The sequence below is a fragment of the Stegostoma tigrinum genome, chromosome 26 (assembly GCF_030684315.1).
Source record: "Stegostoma tigrinum isolate sSteTig4 chromosome 26, sSteTig4.hap1, whole genome shotgun sequence".
Classification (NCBI taxonomy): Eukaryota; Metazoa; Chordata; class Chondrichthyes; order Orectolobiformes; family Stegostomatidae; genus Stegostoma; species Stegostoma tigrinum.
In genome coordinates, this window is record NC_081379.1 from 44,633,823 (window position 1) to 44,660,104 (window position 26,282).

The following is a 26,282-nucleotide window of genomic DNA, read 5'->3' on the forward strand; positions in this document are numbered from 1 at the left end:
TTAAGTTGGGTGTTTACTTCAACATACCTGCTGTAGACAGTGGGGTCTGTACTTGTAAATAGATGATTTTCCTTTCTATGTCATTGTTACAGATGTCAAAGTGCAATTAACAACCAGCTACAATCTGGAGTCCACAGATATCCTGTGGGCTCACAATACATCCTGAATATAGTGATAAGTACAAAAATGACAGATGCTTGAAATAAGGATTCACTTACATGAAAAACACTATACATTTAAAAAGAACTACAGACAACAATTGCAAAACCACCTGCACACTCAAAACAGTTGCAAATCTGACCATCATACAAGTCCCAAACACAGGAACAAGTGAGTGTGTAGCTGCATGGAATTTGTGTTGGAGCTATGTCCTGCAAGGGCAACTCATGATGGGAACAAATCCTGGATCAGCCAGCAATGCTTACATACTCTGAATGAATTAAAGCAGTAAATTAAGCACATGCTCCAGCTGCACCATTGGATACAGACAGAACAGTGGCTCAGTGGTTAGCACTGCTGCCTCATAGCGCCAGGGACCCGGGTTCGATTCCGGCCTTGAGCAACTGTGTGTGGAGTTTGCACATTCTTGCCATGTCTGCGTGGGTTTCTTCCAGGTGCTCCGGTTTCCTCCCATAGTCCATGTGTAGGGTAGGTGGATTGGCCATGCTAAATTGCCCATATAGTGTTCAGTAGATTAGGTGGGTTATAGGGGGATTGGCCTGGGTCTGGGTGGGATGCTTTGAGGCTCGGTGTGGACTTGTTGGGCCGAAGGGCCTGTTTCCACACTGCAGGGATTCTACGAATATGCAAAGAACTGCAATCCTCAAAATGTTTTGTTGTATGCAGTGCACGTCAATTCATAAATGCATTTTTTTTTGTGCTGTACTGGAGGGGGAATGTTTGTGAGCAGCCTGTGCACATGATTGCTACAAATGCGCACAGTTCAAAAGAATCACTGAAACAAGATATAGCATAAGTGCAAGACAACTATACAATGTTAGTGACAATGTAAACACAGACATAAACAAAAGGCTTCAGTTAACAAGTTTCTAGAATGCATGCAAGTACACATACACACGTGCTCACAACCATGAATTGGGAACACATCCATAAAGATACTTTCATTCTTTGTGTATATGCACAAGTCAAATAAGGTTGGAGTGCAAGAACATGCAAGATATCAATAAAAAGATTGATATTTTAAAAATCAAACTGTTCTGATGAGTTAGGACACCTCTGGAACAAGTGGGACTGAAAATGGGCCTTCTGACTCAGAGGCAGGTACATTACCACTGCACCACAAGAGAACTCATCAATAATGATACATAGGTACACAAACCTTGCATCTATGTTTTCTATGTTTGTGTACCAGCTTCTTAAGACATGAGCAAGGTGTGCACACTTGGTCTTCATGTACAAAGACTTCTGAATCACAGAAGCCCCACAGCATGGAAGCAGGCCATTCAGCCCAGACTCCACACTAACCTTCCAACAAACATTCCACCCAACCCATTCCCCTGCCTTATTCCTGTAATCCTGCATTACTTCAATAAAATTATAGAATGATGCAGAGAGCAGCCATTTGGCCCATTATTCCTGTTACAGCTCTATGAGTGATTCAATTAGTCTTGGTCTGCTGCTGATTCCCCCAAAGCCTTGCTATTTTTCCATTTCCTATTATTTACTCAAGTTCATTACACTGCATTCATCACTCCTACAGATAGTGTAATTCAGATTACAATGCTGTCAATTTTCTTTTTTCTTCTAATCACCTCAAAATTCTTTAAATCAATCTGTGCTAGGATTACCAAATCTTCTGCCACCTTATAATGTTCAAGAAATCATGAAGAGTTTTGAACAAATGAAATCTTCAGTTCACCTCTCTGCTCAAAATGAGAGCCACTTGAGAGTTTTGTCTACTTTCTCCACAAAAATAAACAGACCTTTCATCCAGGCATTATTCTCTGCAAATGTTCAAAGACAGTTGTCCTTCCTAAAGCATGATGCCCAAGTATGGCCACAGCACTGCAACTAAGGAATTTAGTACCCAAAATTTCAGACATTTAGCATTACAGACAAATTCAGTTTTGCACTTTCCCAGGCATCTCTCACTTTGGGCAAATAACAATAGAAAAAGGTACAAAACAAGTTGAAGGAAATTTGCAGGCTCCCATAATCAAGTATGATGGCAAACACAAGAGAAAGAAACTATCTTGGACAGACAGAAGCTACACATACAGGAAGTGCACATGCAGAGAGGTGAACACATTTTGTGTGCCTGTGGCACATTATGGGTATGTGACAAACATACAAAATTGCAGCTTGCACCCAATTTGCAACAATTTCTGTGTTTTAATACATAATTGTCATTACGAACAGTTGCATAACCAAATGCCACAAGATTTCAGATATTAAGATACACCTTTGAACAGAAGGGAATCCACAATAACACCTTGCAAAGTAGGTCTTTTCTTGATGTAATGTCCACCTTGTACACAAATAAAGAGTACATTTTCTTTAAAACTGTCAGTAAACGGTAATCTTTAAAATAATAGTTATTTAAGTTGCTTTTATTCAACAGCCTGTTAAAAAAAAATTGGCATCCACTATTCCCAATCAAACACTTGCCTGGTCAGGTACACAGTTTTGAACCAAGGTAGAACTCCCAGTGCAATGACCAATGAGGCTTCATTCTCCCACCTCGGTTCTCCCAACCCTCTCGATTTCCCACACTGGCAAACCACATGACACAAGACTTTTCATATAATAATTAGCACTCAATTTTGGGCAGTTTTGTGCTGCAGATTCCACCCATCCAGATTGCACTGTGAACTCAAATCCAGTGTCCATCCACCTCCCCAGGAGGATCAACTAGTTTTCCCACACAGATCAGGTGATGATGGGCCAGTGTGTATTTTGTGGGGTGTTGTGTTCAAAGCTATTAAATATTAGTGCTGGGGAAACATGACTTTTCTTTCAGGCACCCTGTGTCAACATTAAACAGATCAGGTTGGACACAAAGTACTGCTCTCTATATCTCTCTCCCAAGCACTTTGAAGTCTGGTAACAGCAAGGAACGGAGCAAAGCTCCCTCAATTCTGCTCCAACCTCAGCACAGCAATCCAAACTTCAAGGTGGCGATTGTAGCTTCTCCCCACCAACTGGTGGCTTCACAGGCTCCAGCTGCCAAACTGAAGTAGTAGTGGGGCTTGACCAGTGGAGTGTGAATTGGGGCTGCCAGAAATCTTTCCACACAAGGCCCCTCAGGCAGCGCAAATTTTGACTCCAGCCATGTGGCCTAGGTGTAAACTCTTCTTCCAGTGGTGAAAAAGCAGCGGACAAGCTAGAGAAGAAATTTACGCCTTCCAAAATGCAATAACCCCCACTTTGTAATATGTGTACTTATTGCGTTGTAGGACTTGGATATTGTGCTGTTTGCAGTGAGACACCAAAATCAATCACCTGTCTTCCAGGCTGAAGGACTGAGGATTAAACATGCCAAGTTAACATACATGATCAACCGACTTTAAAAACCACTCTTCATTCACCCTGTCTTTTTCATTTCAATGTCATCCCCCCCACCCAAGCCCAGTTTATTCCCCTCCCCACCTGTTATAGAACAAGCTAGTGACTATTCCACACAAGATAAATGCTAACCAAAATTTCTGGACCCACTTAAGGTATAAACAGCAGAATAGCTAGTTAATTGATGGTAAAAGAATTCAAAAGCAAAAAGGGGCTCTTGAATACCATTCATAAAATACCTAGTCCAGTGGTGAGCCCTTGCCCCTTCACCTCTTTAAGATAGTTAGCTTAACCTCCCTCCCTCCCCCAACACCATCAGCCCCAAACACAAACTATAAATCAGGTAATGTGAAGGGGAATCCAATACAGTGGGAACGATAAAGGAATGGAAGGAGCAAGTGGCGTTATGTCAAGTTAGTCAGTAGCTTGATTCAAAGAATTCAGCTTTTTTAAAAATACAGCAAAAGAGAACGAAAGTGGTTCATGATTTCTTGTCATCTACAAGTATTAGGCAAAGCGTCGATGAAAACTGGGTGGCATTAGAAGCTGAAAGGTATACATGTGCAGAGATTTTAAAAACCTGTGGGCGAGACAAGTCACTCGATCTTTGAGACATCCACACAATTCAAACTGGAATGAGACGATCTAATCCAACCTTGGCACTGAGCTACGTCAGCTCGGTCACTTTCATCTGGGGCGAAAAATAATTCAGAAGCTGAAATCTGGGAGCAAAACCACTAAGTCAGCAAGATCCCATATCTGCTGTTGTAAGATATCCTTCCAGCCTGGAATTGGGTATTGGGGCGGGGGTGGGGGGGTGGGGAGGGGGTGTTGTGTGTGGAAAGAAAATGTCCATTTTTGACTTCATAATATATAAGTCCAAGTGAAAAGGGACTGTTCATTCCAAAGAAGTCTTTTTTTGTTGTTCCTCGTTAGCAACACTTTCTCTTCTTTTTACTATTTTTAGATAGTTTGATGACATCATTCTGCTGCTGTTGCTGCTGTTTGGCTAAGTTCTCTTTCTTGGCCCGCAGAACTAGCTCCGTGATGCAGTTGAACATCTGAAAAGAAATAGAGACCATGGACCTGATGCACATGAGTTCAACATGACAAAGGACAGCAGACAAAGTAAACTAACATTCACCAAACCCCATCACAGAGGAGCTTACCTCTTCAACGTTGAGGTTCTCTTTTGCACTAGTTTCAAAAAGCTGAATGCCCATCTGTTCTGCAAACTTCTGTGCATCATTAGTCTCCACCACTTTGCGAGCTGGGTCATCATTCTTGTTGCCAACTGAAATGGAAGCAAAAGCTTAAATCATTCTTGACAAAGGAAGTTATGCAGTGATGCAGGATTCAAAACAGCTCTTCATGCCAGAGAATTCAATGCAAGTATCCAAATGAACAGTAAAAAATTCCAAAAACAAAGTGCTGGAGGAACTCAGCAAGTGCAGCAGCATCTATGGACAGAGAAACAGAGTTAAAGTTTCAAGTTCAATACCACTTCTTCAAAGCTGAAGGAAAGAGTTTGTTCTTGCCCACCACCTATCCTGTTAAATGAACATTCTAGGGTTCACCATTGACCAGAAACCAAAGTGGACCATCAGTATAAATACACTGCCTACAAAGAGGTCATAGACGAGGAATCCTGCAGCACATAACTCATAGTCTGACTCTCCAAAGCTCATCCACCATCTGAAAGGAACAAGTCAGGCTTGTGATGGAATGGTCCCCACTTGCCTGGGTGGGTACAAGCCCATCGCCGCTCAAGATTCTTCACACTAGAGGACAAAGAAACCCACTTGTTTGGTACCACATCCAATTTCTCGACTACTGCTCAGTATGATGTGTGTGTATACCATCTACAAGATCCAAAGCTCCTTACACAGCACCTTCCAAATCCATGGCCACTTCCATTGACAATGACTATTTTTTATATTTTCACACTCATGATAGGCAAAACATTTTTAAAGTTAAAAAGTAGATACTGCAAGGTGCATGTTTTAAAAAAATAAGTGGGCAAGATTGGGGAAAGCAAGGACTCTAAAATGTTTCAAAAAATCCAAAGCTGGTTCCAAGCAGGCTAGAAAAGGAGGGTTAGGCAGAAGGTCTGCACCCATACTCTGCAAAAACCCATTACCACTAAAGAAACAGCAAGCAGTGCCTATAATGGCAAACACTAATGAAAGGACTGTACATCAAGATATACGCATGACAGGATTAGCTGAAAAAAAGTCAAGAGAAGTCCAACCTCTGACAGCCTCAATCTTCAACACCAAAGCCATCATCAGAACTAGCATTTAAGACATCCAAACACTCTGGCACTGTGGGATAATAGACCAGGCGCTGTGTAAAATGAGAACTTACTGAGTTGGCATTTTCAGCAACTGGTACGTGGCAGACAGATGAAGGACAAACTATGACGGCACGAAGATCCTGTATTTCACACAAACACCGCACCCACTGAACTGGCCTCAGTTGACAGTAATATGGACATCAATAAACTACTGTATCACAGGGCATGGAAAGTCACGCTTGTGCGTGTTTAAGCGCCACACATTGGAGGAAGAATTTTATCAACTGACTGCAGGACAGGCCAGACCAGATACCCAACTCAAGCTATTGATCAGTAACCTCAGTGCTAAGCACGATGACAACCAGCAAGGACTGAACAGTAAATCAAGCCCATGGGTCAACAAGTCCACTCATTTCAAAAACATCTGTTGGCCTTTTAAAGCATCAATGTGTTCAGCATCACCTTTGCCAAACACAGATCATCCACAAGTGACATGGATGTCACCAGGCAACAAAAAAAATGGAATAGGATCGACTACAAACTATTGCAGATAAGCCATCCCTTTAAGAAGTCAGGACTTAAGGTGCTAGCACAGAATCATATCACTGCTTTCTGCTAGCCAAGATCCAACTGAAGCTGAAGGTGACCACAATCATAAAAGATGGCCATTTCCAATGCAAAATTTGAAGAACAAGGATTTGGATAGCTGACCTGGCCCTCTCCAACAAACCTGAAATACCAATAAAGGTGGACAATATTAGGTACAGTAGAGGATCATCCAGAAAGGGGGAGTAGAGGGAGAGAGCACAATAGAACATAACTGCACAGTACAGGCCCTTCGGCCCTCGATGTTGTGCCGACCTGTCAAGCCCATCTAACCTACACTATTCCACGTACGTCCATATGCTCGTCCAATGACGACTTAAATGTACCTAAAGTTGGTGAATCTACTACCGTTGCAGGCAAAGCGTTCCATTCCCTTACTACTGAGTAAAGAAACTACCTCTGACATCTGTCCTATATCTTTCACCCCTCAATTTAAAGCTATGCCCCCTCGTGCTCGCCGTCACCATCCTAGGAAAAACGCTCTCCCTGTCCACCCTATCTAACCCTCTGATTATTTTATATGTTTCAATTAAGTCACCTCTCAACCTTCTTCTCTCTAATGAAAACAGCCTCAAGTCCCTCAGCCTTTCGTCATAACACCTTCCCTCCATACCAGGCAACAACCCAGTAAATCTCCTCTGCACCCTTTCCAAAGCTTCCACATCCTCCTTATAATGCGGTGACCAGAACTGTACACAATACTCCAAGTGCGGCCGCACAAGAGTTTTGTACAGCTTCACTGTAACCTCTTGGTTCCGGAACTCGATCTCTCTATTAATAAAAGCTAAAACACTATGTCTTAACAGTCCTGTCAACCTGGGTGGCAACTTTCAAGGATCTGTGTACATGGACACCGAGATCTCTCCGCTCATCTACACTACTAAGAATCTTACCATTAGCCCTGTAGTTTGCCTTACAGTTACTCCTACCAAAGTGCATCACCTCACACTGTCTGCATTAAACTCCATTTGCCACCTCTCAGCCCAGCTCTGCAGCTTATCTATGTGTCTCTGCAACCTACAGCATCCTTCATCACAACCCACAACTGTTAGTTGTCGTTAGTGTCGTCTGCAAATTTACTAACCCATCCTTCTACGCCCTCATCCAGGTCATTTATAAAAATGACCAACAGCAGTGGACCCAACACCGACCCTTGCGGTACACCACTAGTAACTGGTCTCCAGGATGAACATTTCCCATCAACTACCACCCTCTGTCTTCTTTCAGCAAGCCAATTTCTGATCCAAACTGCTATATCTCCCACCAACTCCGTTCCTCCAGATTTCGTACAATAGTCTATTGTGGGGAACCTTATTGAACGCCTTGCTGAAATCCATATACACCACATCAACCGGTTTACTCTCATCTACCTGTTTGGTCACCTTCTCAAAGAACTCAGTAAGGTTTGTGAGGCACGACCTTCCCTTCACAAAACCGTGCTGACTATCCCTAATCAATTTATTCTTTTCTAGATGATTATAAATCCTATCCCTTATAACCTTTTCCAACACTTTACCAACAACTGAGGTAAGGCTCACTGGTCTATAATTACCACGGTTGTCTCTACTCCCCATCTTGAACAGGGGAACCACATTTGCTATCCTCCAGTCATCTGGCACTATTCCTGTAGACAATGACGAGTTAAAGATCAATGCCAAAGGCTCAGCAATCTCCTCCCTGGCTTCCCAGAGGATCCGAGGATAAATCCCATCTGGCCCAGGGGACTTATCTATCTTCACCTTCTGAAGGATTTCTAATACCTCTTCTGTGTGAACCTTAATCCCACCTAGTCTAGTAGCCTGTATCTCAGTATTCTCCTTGACAACATTGTTGTTTTCTAGAGTGAATACTGTTGAAAAATATTCATTTAGCGCTTCCCCTATCTCATCTGACTCCACACACAACTTACCACTAATATCCTTAATTGGGCCTAATCTTACTTTCGTCATTCTTTTATTCCTTAAAATACCTATAGAAAGCCTTAGGGTTTACCCTGATCCTATCCACCAACTTGTCATGTCTCCTCCTGGCTCTTCGGAGCTCTCTCTTTACCAATCAAGCACAGAAGAGCCAATAAGATTAATGGATCACCGACCCAACATGGAAATTGACTGATAACAGCAAGGTGAAGAGCAGGAGGGACCAAGAAAAATGACAACGTCAAGCAAAAAAAGTACGATAAAGAAAAGTACAGGAAACTGGATAAAGCTATGAAGAATTGCAGGGAAGAAAAGCAAAGATGGGCAATGAGTTTTAAAAAAGGCAGGGATGCACAACTAGCAGAATGAAATAACTTCAAGATTAATAGTTGCAGAAAAGTGGAACAGGAGATTGGGAGGCAGGTCCTGGAAAGGTGTAGAAGTCACAGGGTTGTAGTCATGGGTGACTTCAACTTTCCAAATATTGATTGAAAACATTTTAGTTGTAATAATTTAGATGGAGCGGATTTTGTGCAGTGCGTTCAGGGAGGATTCCTGACACAGTATGTAGACCAACACGAGGAGAGGCCACTTTGGATTTGGGGCTTGGCTACGAACAGGGCCAAGTGTTAGAACTGTTCGTAGGACAGCATTTTGGCAGTAGCAAACATAATCATGTTACTTTTACAACAGTCATGGAAAAGGATAGATACATACAGCAGGTCAAGGTTTATAATTGGGTGAGGGGTAATTATAATTCTGTTAGGCAAGAAGTGTGTAACATAAAATGGGAACAGATGCTGTCAGGGAAGAGCACTATTGAAATGCGGAAAGATAGTAGGAACTGCCGACGCTGGAGAATCTGATATAACGCGGTGTGAAGCTGGATGAACACAGCAGGCCAAGCAGCATCAGGGGAGCAGGAAAGCTTGATGTTTCGGGTTGGGACCCTTCTTCAGAAATGGGGGAGGGGAGGGGAGATTTACAAGCTGGGAGAAACTGCCCAAAGTCATCTCAAGAGCCAGAAGAAAAAGATGCCTGCAGGCAGATCTCCTGAAACATGAATAAACCACTATTAATAGAACTCACAGACCAGATTAAAAAGACATTGACGTGGATGACTGGGGGAGAGGGAGAGGAAGGGGAAGGTGGAAACATCACAATGACTTCAGCCAGTGCAGGAATTGAACCAACTCTGTTAGCATCATGTGCGTCACAAACCAAACATCTAGCTAATCTAGCTAAGCAACTTTCACAGAATACTGTCAACAGAAGCAGTTACCTTTGAGAGGAACAGACAGATTTCAGATTTGGCAAATCATGCTGAGAGTCGATCTTTATGCATCTTTGGCCAGAGCTTAAAATTTCAGAAGCCACTTAACTTAATTGATTTCTAGAAGGCTTTGAATAGCATCCATCACTGTTACTTTGGTACCACTCAAGGTAGTATGGCATCCCAGAGCACTGTATGAACATATTCGAAGCATTAGCCCATATTTCAGTTGCTGGGTCCAGACCAGCATGGGCACCAAGGACTCCTTCAACAGAGATGCACAACAGGAACACACACTCTCCCACTCCTTTTTGGTTCTTGATTTTATCATGAAGGCACATTAGAGCAAATTTATCTCTGAGTTATAAGGTAATGATGGGTGCAAGTTTAGACATACTGTACCAATTCCACAAGTTGACAGGCCTGGGTTTTGCAGATGACCATCAACCTGCTGGATAACAAATCACACTTATTCCAAGGGGAGAGCTGTGGCACCAAATTTGGTCTACGCATCAGCCATAAGAAGACCAAGACTTTGATGAATGGATTGCATTAAAGCCTTTCCATCATCTCCGGGGCATAGACTGAAGGTGTCAATTCCTTCCCCTATCTACAGAGCTACATCCTCAGCTTTGAAGTTGTAGAAACAAGCATCCACAACATGAATCAACAAATCAGCACTGGTTTTCTAAAGGGTCAAAGTAGTCTGGGCAACCAACACTGTCAAGATAGTCAGGGTGATGTCCATCTCGTCAAGCTTTTCCTTAAAGTATACTTAACGTCTTCTTTGGTCAACACTGTCATCTTTTCCCATCTGGTCGTGACCATTCAACTGCCACTATCTGGCAGAACATTCACCCTGGATACAAGATCTGTCTTGCCATCTGTTTGTCTTTCTAAATATTGTGTCAGCACCTCTGCCCATTCCTCAGCATATCCTTGTAGGTGATGTCTGTTAAAATGCTGCCCAAAGTATTGCAGCACCTTTGATATTTTCGCTGTTCTCTTTATATCTCACTGGCATAATTTACAGTTAGAATAACAATGGACATGAGCAGCTGTAGATTCATGGCTATCTTTATGGCAATCAGTTGCCCAGATCATTTGGAGCAGTTGGAAAACTGATGCTGATTTGCCAATTCATGTTGACATGCCCTTTTTTGGGGTTACTGCACTATTTTGTTAAAGATTCTTGTTCACCTGCACATGTGCATATCCTTAAAAGGGACCATTGATCAATTATGGCTTGTTTGTCCCCTGTATTTATTCTGAATTGAGGACTCGTGTGTCATGGCACTGTCCCTATCTCTGGGCCAGAATGCCTGTGTTCAAGTCCTAACCGCACCAGAGGTATGTTATATTCAAGTTCAGACTTGTTATAAACTTTAGATTAACATGTGGCTGTGCTCCCAAACAACTTAAAGGGAATCTGCTCAAGAGTGAAGGATGAATGGCAAAACACTCATTACCTGAAGGAGTGGGAATAAGATTGGTGTGCCAAGGCAAGGGCTGAATCATCTAGTAATCTCCAGATGAGAGACTGAGATGGAGTGGCAACTTTATACATACCTAGTATCCGACACACATCATCACAGTTCTGGTTTATTTCATGCAACCATCGCTTGACGTTTACAAAGGATTCTGCACTGGTCACATCATATACTACTATAACCCCATGCGTGCCTCTGTAGTACCTGCCAAATAAGAAGAGGTAAAAGTTACAAAACATGGATTAGTTTTGATGTTTCAATAAGCTCTCACACTTTTGGCAGAGTCAATCTGAGGGTTCATATGGCTTTCACTTATTCCTATTCCTTATAGGATCATTGAATTTTACAGCATGAACATGCTGACCCGTTTTCACAACTAATCTAGCTCCATTTGCTTGCATTTGGAACACCGCCCTCATTCCTTTCCCACCCATGTAGCGGTCTAAATATTACTTAAATGACAAAATTGTACTCTCTTCCACCGCTACCTCCTTGTTCATATATATCCAAGACAACAATAAAAAGTAATCTAGGGAAATCAAATCTCCTCTATCTTGAGAATCAACCCTTCAAAACATAACAAAACAAACACATAATTCAGACTCTAACTGCAGGTGCAATGCAGAGGAAAAAGCTGCAATGTCAGAAGTGCAATTTCACAGGCGAGATGTTAAAGCCTCACGTGCTGCTATCAAAGATCCCGTATTTGAAGGTCAGAGTTCACTTAGTGTCAAGGCCAACATTTATTGCTCAGCACATTTCGTCAATGCTGTTTGTGGGTCTCTACTATTCACAAACTGAATGCATTGCTTACTAATATCAACACTAATGAGGGTTCAAAATGACTCAGAGAATTCAAAGTGCTTTGTAGCCTAAGTTGTGAAAGGCATTTTTAAACAAGTCTTTCCTTTAGTCTGAAAAGTTGCAAATTAAATCAACAGTTTTTAAATTCAGTTTCAAACTGTTACATAACTGAATTTTTTTAATTGACAGATTTCTTGATGGAATCTATGATAATGAAATAATTACAGCATCTTAACTTTTATCATGGACATCGAGATAGTAGGTAATCCTGCCCTACAATCGGAGAACTATGTGCACAGAACTTCTAGATTACAACAACGTACGAGCTTTACAAAGCCCAGCAATCCAAAAGAAGGGGCAGGCTCTGGCAAAGAGCTGTAAGTGCACCCTTTGAGTAAAGGTAAGGTACAGAATTTCATGTGCCTCGAACAAGGCTAAAAGAATATATCATTGGCTTGGAAATCTACAATAATCTATTTTTGCTGTAGGATCTCAGCATAATCCAGCTTTTGTAAGTTCTTAAATCTCACCACGTAGCAAGTACTCCAGCCAGTTACCATCACCGCAGCACTCAACGTCCACATTGATTAGAACACCAGGTGCCGTGGTGGCTAGCACTGCTACCATACAGCCGCAGGGTCTTGGGTCCAATTCCACCCTCAAATGACTGTCTGACTTGAGTCTAGTGTGCTCCGGTTTCCTCCCACAGTCTAAAACTATGCAAGATAGGCAGACTGGTTATGTTAAATTGCCCAGTGTCCAGGGATGTACAGGCTAGGTGGAAGTGCCTTGAGAAATGCAGTGTTACATGGATAGGGTAGAGAACAAAAATCTAGGTGGAATGCTCTTTACAGCGCAGGTGTAAATATGACAGGCTGAATGGCCTGCTTCCACACTGTAGGGATTCTATGATTCTACATGGCTACATATTTGAGTACAAGTCAGTATTATTTTAAACAAGCTACTCAAGAGATAGTATCCTGGAAAAGCTTTGCACAACCCCAGCAACAGGAGTATCTCAGTTGGTATTCTGGTTACGTGCATCATGGTACAGTACTGACTCATGCAGGGCAGATGGCCCTATACGTGGCTCTTGATTGGAGCTGAATTAGCTCATCTGCATGGGAGGTGGCAGTGGAGAATCTGCAACGTCTGTGAATCAGTGTCCAAAGCAGATGGTATGGAGAGCCTGTGTTCATTACAGATTGCTCTCTTTTATATAAAAGAAACTGCCTAAACCACAAATTCCAACAAAAGAAAGAGTAATACTAATATGCTGTTGAAAAAAGCAACGAGATTATAATTAATGCTTCAGTAAGTGTTTACTGGTCTCCAAACTGACAACTCAATTACAAAACCCACAAACTGAAGAAGGGAATCCCACTCTGCCATAGTTAGTCTAAGTAATAATGAGTCATAGGGCAGCTGACTCGCAGTGCATGCGAGGAAGGGAACAAGGGTCTGATGTTGCACTGTTTAGCTGATAAACAGGGATTAGTATTTCAGCCCCTTAACCACTCTTCAGAGTATAAAGTAGATCTTGTTTGCCTGTACCTTATCCATTTACATAACTTTTAGACTACAAGTGCAAAATATAGCAGCAGCAGAAATAGGCTGTTCAGCCTATTGGATCTACTTCACTCATTTTAATTGTAGTTGATCAGGTAACACTTAACTCTACTTTCCTGGGTTTTCCCATAACACTTCATCCCCTTGTCGATTAAAACTTTGTCTATCTCAGCCTTGAATACTTGATGATAGCTGTCCGCAGTAAAGAAATCGTCCTCATCCCTGTCCAACACAGGTAACCTCTTATTCCAAAATGTTCCTCTGGATGGAGATTCATCCACAAGGGGAAACAACTTCTCCACATCAAGGCCCCTAAAAATCTTGGTTCAGTAAGGACTCCCTCATTTTTCTAAAATGCAGTGAATACAGATCTCAACTGCTCCTAAGAAAACCCTTCCAAACTCCTGATCACCTAGACTGGGGAAGACAAAGTCAGAAGTCACACAACACTAGCGTATGATCCTGATGCAGAAGCAGTGCTTTGAAAATGGGCAATTTTAAATAAATCTGTTGGACTATAACCTGATGTTATAGGGCTTCTGACCCAATCAACTGAGTGAAACTCTGGACTACCTCCACTACAAGAATGTTTCCTTAGATAAAGGGGACAAAAATGGTTACAGTACTCTGGGGAGGATCAAACTCGCCTTAGAATCAGAGCCATGGAGATCCTACACAGGGAAAAGAGACCCATCAAGCTTGCGCCAGTCAGAAAACCTAACTATTCTAATCCAATTACAGCACCAGGCTCCTAGTTTCTTATACCTTAGCATTGCAAGTGAACATTTTAGTAGTATTTCGATGTAGTGAGGGTTTCTGTCTCTACCACCTTCACAGGCAGCAAGTTTCAGATTCCCAATACCCTCTGGGTAGATTTTTTTTCCCGCCCACTCATATCCCCTCTAAGCCTCTGCCCTTACCTTAATTTAATGACCCTCACTGTCATTGATCCCTCCTTCAAGGGATGGCATTTCTTCCATTTGCTCTGTCTATGCCCTCAATTTTATACATTTCAATCACTTTCTCCCTCAGTCTCCTCTGCTCCAAGGAAAACAACTTCTATCTTTCTCTTCTAGTCCAGGAAACATCCTGGTAAATTTGTTTTGCAAACTCTCCAGCACAATCACACCTGTCCTATAATGTGGATTCCAAGACTGCACGCAATACTCTAGCTGTGGCCTAACCATCGGTTTACGTAATTCCAGCATCATTTCCCTGCTTAAACTCTATGCCTCAGCTAATTCGGTCAAGTATACCATATGCCTTAACCACTTTATCTAGCTGACCTGCTACATTAAAAGGGATCTGTGGGACATGCACACCACAATCCTTGGATTTTCAGTGCCTACCAGAATCCTGCTGTTCACTGTGTATTCTCTTGCATTGCTTAAGTACATGACCTCTCACATTCAGATTCAATTCTGTATACCACTGATCAGCCCACCTATAGTCGTCCTATAATCTAAAGTCATCCTTCCCACTAGTTACCATTCATCATTTTCCGTGTCATCCAAGAACCTACTGATCACCCCTCCTACATTCATATCTAAATTGTTTATACAGACACACCTCAAACAGCAAGGACCCCAAATGGACAAAACCCCACTCTACAGACATCTGGTCACAAAAACACTCCTCGATCATCACCCTCTGCTTCCTGCCACCCAATTTGCCAAATTTCCTTGAACCCCACAGGCTGTTGTTTGATTTCAATAAGTTTTTTGAATAAGATAACAAAATACATTATATCAAATGTGTTGCCTTCATCTTCACACTTGGTTACCTCTCTGAAAAGTTGGTAAGGATCGCCCCTTAAAATCATGCTGATTATTTTTGGTTAATCCCTACGTCTCCAAGTGCAGATTGATTCTGTCCTTCAGAATTGTTTCCGAACAGTTTATCCACCACTGAAGTTAGAATACCCTGTGTTAGTTTTTGCAACACTTGCCTAGTCTTATACTTCATTCCCTTTGAATGAACGGCTGATATTCCATTAGTCCCACCTAGTACCGGACAAAATTGTATGCTAACTTGTTATTTATGCACAAGAACGTAAAATCCCTTTAACATAAAACATTACAGCACAGTACAGGCCCTTCGGCCCTCAATGTTGTGCCGACCTGTCATACCGATCTCAAGCCCATCTAACCTACACTATTCCATGTACGTCCATATACTTATCCAATGACAACTTAAGTGTACCTAAAGTTGGCGAATCTACTACCATTGCAGGCAAAGCGTTCTATACCCTTACTACTCGTTGTGCTGCAGCTTTCTCCATTTCAATGATTGGCAGGAAGAATAGAATCTGACTAAGTGCATAATCTCATTTTCCCCACATTAGATTTCATCTACAAGTCTTTTTGCCCACTCACGTAACCTGTCTGTATCCCTGTTGACTCTTTCATCCTCACTAAGTGCCTTTGTCCACAAATTGGCTTGGCTTAAGTTCATTCACAACCATTGTCCAAGTCACTAAGGTTTTACAGATTTGTAGCGCGGGTTGTGGATGTTGTGGTTGGTTGGCTTGCCAAGTTGATTCGTTGTTCTGAAGGCCTTTCATTAACCTGCTGGGTAAAGTCATCAGTGCAGCCTTCGATGAAGCACTGTGGTATTTTCCCACCTGTTATTTAAATTCTGGTGTCCATTGAGCTGGGTTACCTCACTTCCGGTCTTCCTCTGCAATGCTGTCTACATGGAATCTAGCTCCGTTTATTGATGGTTCTCTACTAAGAAAGCCAGACTTCCAGGAATTCACGTGCTTGTCTCTGCTTTGCCTGTCCCAGGATCCTGGTGTTGTCCCAACTGAACTGGTGACTTTCCATATCCATCAGCTTTCTCCATTTCAATGATTCGCAGGAAGAATAGGATCTGATTAATCCACATGGATTGCGATAAGCGAGTATTGGTCCTGTCTTTTTGTTGCCAGTTGATGGTCATATACTCTTGTGGTTAATTTCCTTCCCGTCTGTCCAATGTAATGTTTGTCACACAGTCTTTGCAGGGAATCTTGTATATGACATTGTCCTGTCCACAGTGGGTGGTGGGTCTTTGGTTTGGGTTAGCAGTTGGCGTAGGGTTGATGTGGGTTTGTGTACTACTCTAATGTCCAGCGGTTGTGGGATTCTTGTGCTTAGTTCAGATGTGTTCTTGATGTAAGGTAGCATGATGAGTATGTTGGGGCATGCAGTATCTTCCTGGGTGTTGTTCATGTCATAGGCATCTAACTCAATAATTTTAGATATCTGTTGTCTTTGAACACTTGGAAGAGGTACTTTGCTTTTTGGTGTAGTTCTGTGTTGTTGCCCATTTAAAATAATGCTCTTGCACAACTTCGTTTATGTACTTTAGGGTGGTTGCTACTGAAATTCAGTTCTTGGTCAGCGCGTGTGTGACTTTCTTGTGTACCTTTGTCAGGAATTCCCCATTGGTCCTGCGTTCCACCATGATGTCCAAGAATGGGAGCTGTTTGTTCTTTTCCTCTTCTCTGGGCAAATCTGATCCTGGTGAGAGTGTGTTGTTTATTAGTTGGTGTCTCCCCTCTGGTTTGGTCCATTTAATACTAACAAAGGCGCTGTTCATGTATCGTATCCATTGTTCCAGTTGGATTAGCAGAAGGGCCGTGCTTTCAAGTCTCTGCATCACCGCTTCAGCTATTAGTCCAGAGATAGGTGATCCCATGCGTGATGAAGTGGATGGTGAGGCATAGGTCCAATAGCTTAAGTGTGTTGTCTGTGGAGCTGGTGTCACTTGGATCTTGGTTCTTGTTTTAGTAGTGTTGCCAGTGGTTTTTTGGCTAGTGGTATGTCTATCGATGTAAATAGGGCAGTAATGTCAGATAATACCATGGTCTCGTCCTGGTCTAGTCTTATGACCTTGATGGAATTGAGGAACCCTTGGGCTGAGTGGATTGAGTGGGCTGACTTGATGAGGTGCTTTAGTCTCTTTTGTAACTCCTTGGCTAATCTATATGATGGCGTGCCTGGCAGGGAGCCCATGTGTCTGAGGGGTAATTCTGGTTTGTGTACCTTCAGGAGGCTGTAGAATTTTTTTTGGGGGGGGGGGGTGGTAATTAGTTCCTGCTGGTTTCGTTCTTGGGTACTCAGCTTTGTTGATTTGTCTGGTCTGTTTGAGTCTCTTTAGCATATTCAGAATCTTATTATGCAGTTGTGGTGCTGGGTCTATCTGCACTTGCCAGTATGTGTTCTCGTTGGTTAGCAGTGTCTGTGTTTGTGTCTTGGAGGGGGGTTGTCTTGTTTGTTTAGTATTACTGTCACATGTCCTTTGTCTGCTGGTACTATGATGTTTTTGTCCTTTTTTAGTCCTTCTATGGGCTTCCTTTCTGATGTGTTGAGTGGTAAGTTGGCTTTTTCTGGTCAGCGTGGGGATCACTGTCTGTTTTACAGCTTGTGTTTCTTCATTAATGCCGTTGGTCTTCAGTGTGACTAGGAATTCTGACTTATTGGCATTTCTGTGATTGTAGTGGAGTTAGCAAATTGGAACAGCTTTTTCAGTGTCTGTCAGTTTCCAGTCTGAAAGTTTTCCTAAGGATGTGTCTGCTCGGTTGTTGTTTTGGTGGGTTAGTTTGGCTAATTTTACCGAAGAAATTGTTTTTTATCCTTGGCTCTTGTGGTCTACTGAATGATGTCAATGGCTTGTTCTAGGTCCACTGTCCACTCTAGGTTGGTAGCATGTAGGAATCAAGCTTTTTTGGCTTGAAATTTCTGTCATGTCTGTGGAACTGGTTGTGCATTGATCATTATCTTCATTCTGTGGCTGTTGTGTTCTGCTGTCCTACAAGCTTGTGGGTTGATAGTGGTGGGTGGGAAGAGACGGTATTTGTACCTCACACACAGTGTGGTAATTCCTGGTTCCTGAGGCTTCTGTGTAGGAAGTAAAGTTGTTTGTGGGTAGTGGTCTATCGTTTGGCGTAGTTTTCCAAGGGGGAAACTTACAATGATATCCACTGCTCCCTCTATCTTGCTTGTTCCTTCTCCAAAATACTTAAAAATGTCAAGTATGATTTTCCCTTTGTGAAGCCAAGCTAATTGGCTGATGAAACCAAATGAATTATGGGAAATTTTTCTTAACTAGCACCTATGGGACCAGGGGTATGCCAGTGGTTGATCAAATATTCCAGATAATCAAGGGGTGAATTATATAAAAAGACAGTACCCAACAGTTAAGTAACAGGGGTGGGTGGTGTCTACCCATCACTGTTACACTTTATTTACATTGTTCACTTAAATAATAATGCAACTTTACCTTAAAACAAAAACAACACTTACTGGCAGAGAGCCTTATCGTTTGCACCCTCTATCTACCACGAAGTCCAAGTAATTAATTGAGTCAGAGAGATGTACAGCAAACAAACAGACCCATCGGTCCAACTTGTCCATGTCAATGAGATGTCCTAATTTAATGTAGGACGATTTGCCAGTATTTGGCCCATATCCCTCTAAACCCTTCCGCTTCATATACACATCCAGATGCCTTTTAAAATGTTGTAAAGATACCAATCTCAACCACTTCCATTGGCAGCTCATTCCATGCACACACCACCCTCTGCATAAAGAAGTTGTCCTTTAGGCTCTTTTTAAAACTTTCCCTTCTCACCTTAAACCTACGTCCTTCCCAGTATTGGGACGTCCAAAACTAGAGAAGACTTTGACTATTCACCCCTCAGCCTCCAATGCACCAGAGAAAGTAGCCTCAGCCTATTTAGCCTCTCCCTATAGCTCAAACCCTTCAACCATAGCAACATCCTTGTACATCTTTTCTGAAGACCATAAGACCATAAGTCATAGGAGTGGAAGTAAGGCCATTCGGCCCATCAAGTCCACTCCACCATTTAAATCATGGCTGATGGGCATTTCAACTCCACTTCCCTGCACTCTCCCCATAGCCCTTGATTCCTTCTGAGATCAAGAATTTGTCGATCTCTGCCTTGAAGGCATCCAACGTCCCGGCCTCCGCTGCAGTCTGGGGCAATGAATTCCACAAGCCCACCACTCTCTGGCTGAAGAAACGTCGTCTCATTTCAGTTTTAAATTTACCCCCTCTAATTTTAAGGCTGTGCCCATGGGTCCTAGTCTCCCTGCCTAGTGGAAACAACTTCCGAGCGTCCACCCCTTCAAAGCCATACATTATCTTGTAAGTTTCTACTGGATCTCCCCTCAACCTTCTAAACTCTAATGAGTACAATCCCAGGATCCTTAGCCATTCATCATACGTTAAACCTACCATTCCAGGGATCATCCGTGTGAATCTCCGCTGGAGATGCTCCAGGGCTAATATGTCCTTCCTGAGGTGTGGGGCCCCAAAATTGGACACAGTATTCTAAATGGGGCCTAACTAGAGCTTTATAAAGCCTCAGAAGCACATCGCTGCTTTTATATTCCAGCCCTCTTGAGATAAACGACAACATTACATTCGCTTTCTTAATCACGGACTCTACCTGCACGTTAACCTTTAGAGAATCCTGGACCAACACTCCCAGATGCCTTTGTACTTGTGCTTTGCGAATTTTCTCACCATTTAGAAAATAGTCCATGCCTGTATTCTTTTTTCCAAAGTGCAAAACCTCATTTGCTCACATTGAAATTCATCAGCCATTTCTTGGACCACTCTCCTAAACTGTCTAAATCTTTCTGCAGCTTCCCCACCTCTTCGGTACTGCCTGCCTGTCCTCCTATCTTTGTATCATCGGCAAACTTCACCAGAATGCCCCCAGTCCCTTCATCCAGATCATTAATGTATAAGGTGAACAGCTGCAGCCCCAACACTGAACCCTGTGGGACACCACTAGTCACCGGTTGCCAATCCAAAAAAGAACCTTTTATCCCAACTCTCTGCCTTCTGTCAGACAGCCAAGGCTCAATCCAAGCCAGTAGCTTACCTCAAACACCATGGGCCCTCACCTTGCTCAGCAGCCTCCCGTGAGGCACCGTATCAAAGGTCTTTTTGAAGTCTAGATAGATAACATCTACTGGGTTTCCCTGGTCTAACATACTTGTTACCTCTTCAAAGAATTCTAACAGGTTTGTCAGGCACGACCTCCCCTTACTAAATCCATGCTCACTTGTTCTAATCTGACCATGCTCTTCCAGGAATTTAGAAATCTCATCCTTGACAATGGATTCTAGAATTTTACCAACTACCGAGGTTAGGCTAATCGACCTATAATTTACCATCTTTTGCCTTGATCCTTTCTTAAACAAGGGGGTTACAACAGCAATTTTCCAATCGTCTGGGACTTTCCCTGACTCCAGTGACTTTTGAAAGATCACGACCAAAGCCTCCGCTATTTCCTCAGCCACCTCCCTCAGAGCTCCAGGATGTGGCCCAATCGGGGCCAGGAGATTTATCAATTTTTAGACCTTTTAGCTTTTCCAGCACTTTCTCTTTTGTAATGCCTACCATACTCAACTCTGCCCCCTGGCTCTCCCTAATTGTTGGCATACTACTCATGTCTCCCACTGTGAAGACTGAAGGCAAAGTACTTATTAGGTTCTTCAGCTATTTCCTTATCTCCCATCACTAGCCTTCCAGCATCAATTTGGAGCAGCCCAATATCTACTTTTGCCTCTCCTTTGTTTCTTATGTATTGAAAGAAGCTTTTACTATCATTTGTAATATTACTAGCTAGCCTACCTTCATATTTGATCCTCTCCTTCCTTATTGCTCTCTTTGTTATCCTCTATTTTTGTCACCTTCCCAATCTTCTGATCTCCCAGTCCTGTTGGCCACTTTATAGGCTGTCTCTTTTTCTTTGATACATTTCCTGACTTCCTGTGTCAGCTATGGCTGTCTAATTCCATCCTGGATAATCTCTTTCTTTGGGATGAACCTCTGTACTGTGTCCTCAGTTACACCCAAAAACTCCTGCCACTGTTGCTCAACTGTCTTCTCCGCCAGGCTCTGCTTCCAGTCGATTTTTGTCAATTCCTCTCTCGTGCTCCTGTAATTACCTTTATTTAACTGTAATACCATTACATCCAATTTTGCCTTCTCTTTCAAACTGCAGGCTTAACTCTACCACATTATGATCGCTGCCTCCTAAGTGTTCCCTTGCTTTAGTGGTCTTTTATAAAGTCTGGCTCATTAAATAGCACTAAGTCCAGAATAGCCTGCTCCCTTGTGGGCTCCATCACAAGCTGTTCCAAAAAGCCATCCTGCAAACATTCCATGAATTCCCTTTCTTTGGATCCACCGGCAACATTATTCACCCAATCCACCTGCATATTGAAGTCCCCCATGATCACCGTGACCTTGCCTTTCTGACATGTCGTATTTCTCGGTGCATCTTGCGCCCCTGGTCCTGATCACTGTTAGAAGGTCTGTACATAACTCCCATTATAGTTTTTTTGCCTTTGTGGTTCCTCAATTCCACCCACACAGACTCCACATCTTCTGACCCTGTCATTCAGTGCCATAGATTTAATTTCATTCTTAACAAGGCAATCCCGCCCCCTCTGCCCACCTCTCTGTCTTTTCGATATGTTGTGAATCCTTGAATGTTTAACTGCCAGTCTTGAGCTCCCTGCAACCATGTCTCTGTGATGCTTACCACATCATAATCAGTCAAGAGGAGTTGTGCTGTTAATTCATCTACTTTGTTGCGAATACTATGAGCATTTAGATAAAGTGCCTTATGCTAACTTTCTTATCATTATTAGAGAGGTTGGAAATCCCAAGAAGTCTTAAGCTATCTGTCCTTCTTGCTGTATTCCTAGTCTGCCTCGAGCTTAAATCCACCTGTACATATGCTATCCTGTTGCTTATATTTCCATTTAACTCCACACTCCCTGTCACTTTCGCTTTCCCTCCCCCCCACCTCCCGACTCAGAAGTTTAAAGTCCTAGTGACCACCCTATTTATCCTTTTCACTAGAACACTGGTTCCAGATCAGTTCAGTGGAGACTGTCCCAACAGTACAGATCCGCCCCCGGTTCCAAAACTGATGCCAATGCCCCATGAAATGGAATCCCTCTTTCCCACGCCAATCCCTTAGCCACTTGTTTACTTCCCTAACTTTCTTTTCCCTATGCCAATTAGCACGTGGCTCAGGCAGTAATCCGGAGATTATGATCCTTGAGGACCTGCACTTCAATTTCTTTCTTAGTGCTTCATAATCCCTGAACAGGTTCTCTACCCGAGCTTTGCCTATGTTGTTAGTCCCAACGTGGAACACAACAACTGGATCCTCTTGAACCCTTACACGTTTCACTGCAAAAGGCAAAAGTATTCAAGGAGTACTGACTAGAAATTGAATCAACTATTACTTCATGTGACCATTCAATTGAACAAGTAGTATTTACATTGAGGTAAGTACATTAAAAATTATAACAATTGGACAGAATAATACGATAAATGTTGTGCTATTTGCGGTGTATATCTAAACTGGCAAAAATTAGAGTGCCAATTCATAAGGTAACAGTTAAAACAAAAACTTTCTGTGCTCCGCTATTACATTTTCTATATTGGACTCTTAATATCTATCATCGGGAAAATGTTAAGCAAGCCAGCCTATCTTTACCGTTTTTGTATTTTGTTGAAGAATGGATGTTACATTGGCAGTTTCATAATCCTCTAACATAAGGATTCTTCGGAGATTACTACAGTAGTTTATATCCCACGATAACCTCATCCACAAAAAAAAACAACTATCAACTTAAATTTCAATTAAAATCACTAGCATCTACAACCCCTTGTGGGAGAGAATTCCAGATTTCCACACTTTCCAATTAAATCAGGAGGCATTTCGTTCTTGAACAGCCTAGTTCCAATTTTAACAATTGTGCACCCTTATTCTGTGCTCATCTGGACACAAAGGCTACTGAATCCTTTTATTATTTTGAATGGTTGAGAAAGTGAAAGCTGGTATCATGCCAATAGTTTTCAACTCAATATCTAAAAGACTGCACCTGCACTGACACTGATCATCCAGAGGGTGTGGCTTTTGAATTTAACAATGGACACCATTTTAAAAAGTATCTAGAGTAAAATGTTTCCAGACTGTGAATAATATAAATGTACATCAACTAAATCATAATTAAAATCAGGCAGCTGTGTGTTCAAGTCACATAAATAAAGACTGGTACTTCATTCTATGCTGAAAGCAGTGGTTTTTGATAGGAACAAAGTCAACATATCAGGTGACTGTAAAAGATCCCATACTTCAAAAATGTGGCCAATATTTATCCTTCAACAAACATTACTAAAACAGATTACTGTTTGCTACCAAGCTGTTTATGGGAATTTGCTGTTCACAGAGTACTGCATTTCTTACGAATGCAATCATACTTTAAGAGGACTTCATTAGCTGTAGAAGTGTTCGAATCATCTTGGAGGTTACTACAGAAATGCTAGATCTTTCTTTGCCAGAAGTACAAGGACTTCTTTCTGCAAATTTGAACCACCAAAAGGCACGTGTGATTAGAACCTAACCATGAAGAAGCATAGCACATAAGATATTCCAACATGATCACTGTGGAAATGTCTAAGACATTTAACAAATGAAAACATTTTGGATCACAACTTTTGTTCCCAATGAAAACCTTAACCCTATTAAACCTCGTTTCCAATTAAGCATCTCACATCCTCCAAGAAACAAAACTAAGTTCACAGAGGAAACCACAAAGTCTGAGCATATATTGTACGCACCGCTGATCTACATCATTTGGCACATTCAGTGAACAGAAAACCTGACCTTGTAACCAACCATATTCATCACCGATTTGAGTCCAGACAAAACAATAGATCACCGCAGATAACGTGATGCTACAGAGCCAGAGTAAAATGATTTCTGGGCACACACCGCCTTCTCCATAAGTTAATGCCCGAACACAGGAGTCTCCAGTGTAAATTTGTTCTTGGGCACAGCAGGGTCTGCATTTTATTATCTGCCTCACCACTGACATTCATTGAATGTCATGCAATTGTTACATCTGTGCAATAGATAAGAATCAAACTTGGCTATTAATGGGTAATATTGGTGAGTAACTGGACACCAGTGTCATTATTCAGTTTCTTGATTTGACTGCACTGAAGTGCTGTGCCCCACTTTGATTTCCTCGTGTGAAGAGAGCCACAAGAATGATTCCATTGCAAAGAAACACATGTACCTTTATAGTTCGAAAGATGGTGTTATTTATTTTCTTTACTTTATGCACTGTAAGCTTGAGGCAGGCTGATAGGGATTTACAAAATAAATGTAAAAGGTTGGGTAGCACTGATAGAATATTCTGTTTTAACAGTTTGAGGAGGACTGAGGATACAAGCCTGAAAAATCACCTCATTTCTCATCTATTCCTACTTAAGCAGTTCATGTCCTGGCATACATTTCAAGCTGATGCAGTGAGTGTGCCTTCAAGAGGGAGATAAACCACCTCAGGACTGGGACAAGGATTGCTTCATCTCAAAAGTAAGGGATTTTACATGCGATTCCCCTGGATTGTTTTGGGATGTCCAACTTTGAGGTGGTGGAAGGGAAATTTTCTACAGATTTTTCCCACTTTTGCTATGCGTGGATTTTTGTCTTCATCAATGTGAACACTTGATTGCAAGCCTGAGGGTGGGAGTTGTGGTAAAGTAAGGAAGTGCCATGCTCAGCCGTCACAAAAAGGTGGCCAGCCCATCATTTTTGCATGTTTACAAAGCCATCCTTATGATACAAAACTAGCAGCTTGACTGCATGCTCTTCTTCAATGTAACACCCCCAGACAATATTTTTAGAACCAGCGTGAAGCTTGGAAAACTCTAGATTTAAGACAATCATACCAAAGCTATCCATAACATCTAACTTCAGTGTAAGGGGGCAGGGCAGTGTAGGATTATTACGTAGCCATCTTGCCCAAAGGAATAATGCAAATTCAATTCATGTCTGTTGCCTTGATCTTTGTGGATCATTACTGGGTGATGGCCAATTAAAATGCAATTAAAGTCAACAATAGTTAAAAAGGAGTTCTCTGGAAAACACTACTTTTGTCAACATGACATCTTTCACACCATGTTTATCTTAAAGGTCTGCAGTATACACAGTGGTGGGTTAACGCACAGCACCAGGAAAATGGATGGCAGTTCCAGGTGAATTATGATGAGAGACTGCATAGCTTATGCTGTTTCTTTCCAGACAGAGGGTTAAGTGCAGGTTTGACTTGGTTAGGTACAGAGGGACTAGGGTGAGACTAAAGCTCAGAATAAAAAAAAAAGCTTTCAATATAACTACTGGTGTTTAAATCAGTTGTCGATGGGTCGGCCTTGGAGAATCTGAGAAAAATAAAAATCACCAACCCACTTTTTTGGCAATAGAAATATAAAGACCAGGAAAATGAAAGACATGTGAGAATGAAGTAGACTAGTCGATGAGATTTGAAAAAAGACAAAGATGAAGGCTCATTTACAGTACTGGCAGCACTCAACTTACTGTGTACATTGATAGGTGATGATAAAGGCTTTCAGTTTGGTACCATGGAGATGTCAGACACCGATTACTCCTAGCTACAGTAGCAACCGGCAAGGTTTTTGGTGACAGAGACAAAATATTAATTTACATCATTTCTGTACAGGATTAGCACTACTCAGTGAACTGGTGACCACTAGAAAATAAAGTCTGCTTGACCTACTACAACTCAGAAGGAACACAAAAAAAATCTTCAGCAAGCAAGCAAAAGAACCGAAAAAAGTAGACAATAGTAAGGGTGGTGATACGTAAGGCAGTCACTGTGATTGTACCTACAATCTCTTGATTATGGGGGTTTAATTGTTATAAAATCTGCCTTAAATTTGAAAATATGCAC

General features: G+C 42.0%; 1 protein-coding gene across 2 annotated transcripts in view; it reads right to left on the reverse strand.

The window, feature by feature from the left end:
- Positions 1–2,332: 2,332 nt before the first annotated feature.
- The window catches only part of rab35b (RAB35, member RAS oncogene family b), a 72,520-nt gene continuing 48,570 nt past the window's right edge, over positions 2,333–26,282 (reverse strand). Inside the window, exons 4-6 of one of the 2 annotated variants that reach the window (XM_048556541.2) lie at positions 11,189–11,313; positions 4,695–4,819; positions 2,333–4,586 (exon numbers count right to left, since the gene is read on the reverse strand). In XM_048556541.2, coding sequence (XP_048412498.1) covers positions 4,458–4,586; positions 4,695–4,819; positions 11,189–11,313 — 379 coding nt within the window. In that variant the 3' untranslated portion in view covers positions 2,333–4,457. The remainder of the gene's footprint in view (positions 4,587–4,694; positions 4,820–11,188; positions 11,314–26,282) is intronic. The other variant, XM_048556542.2, reaches the window with a different exon arrangement.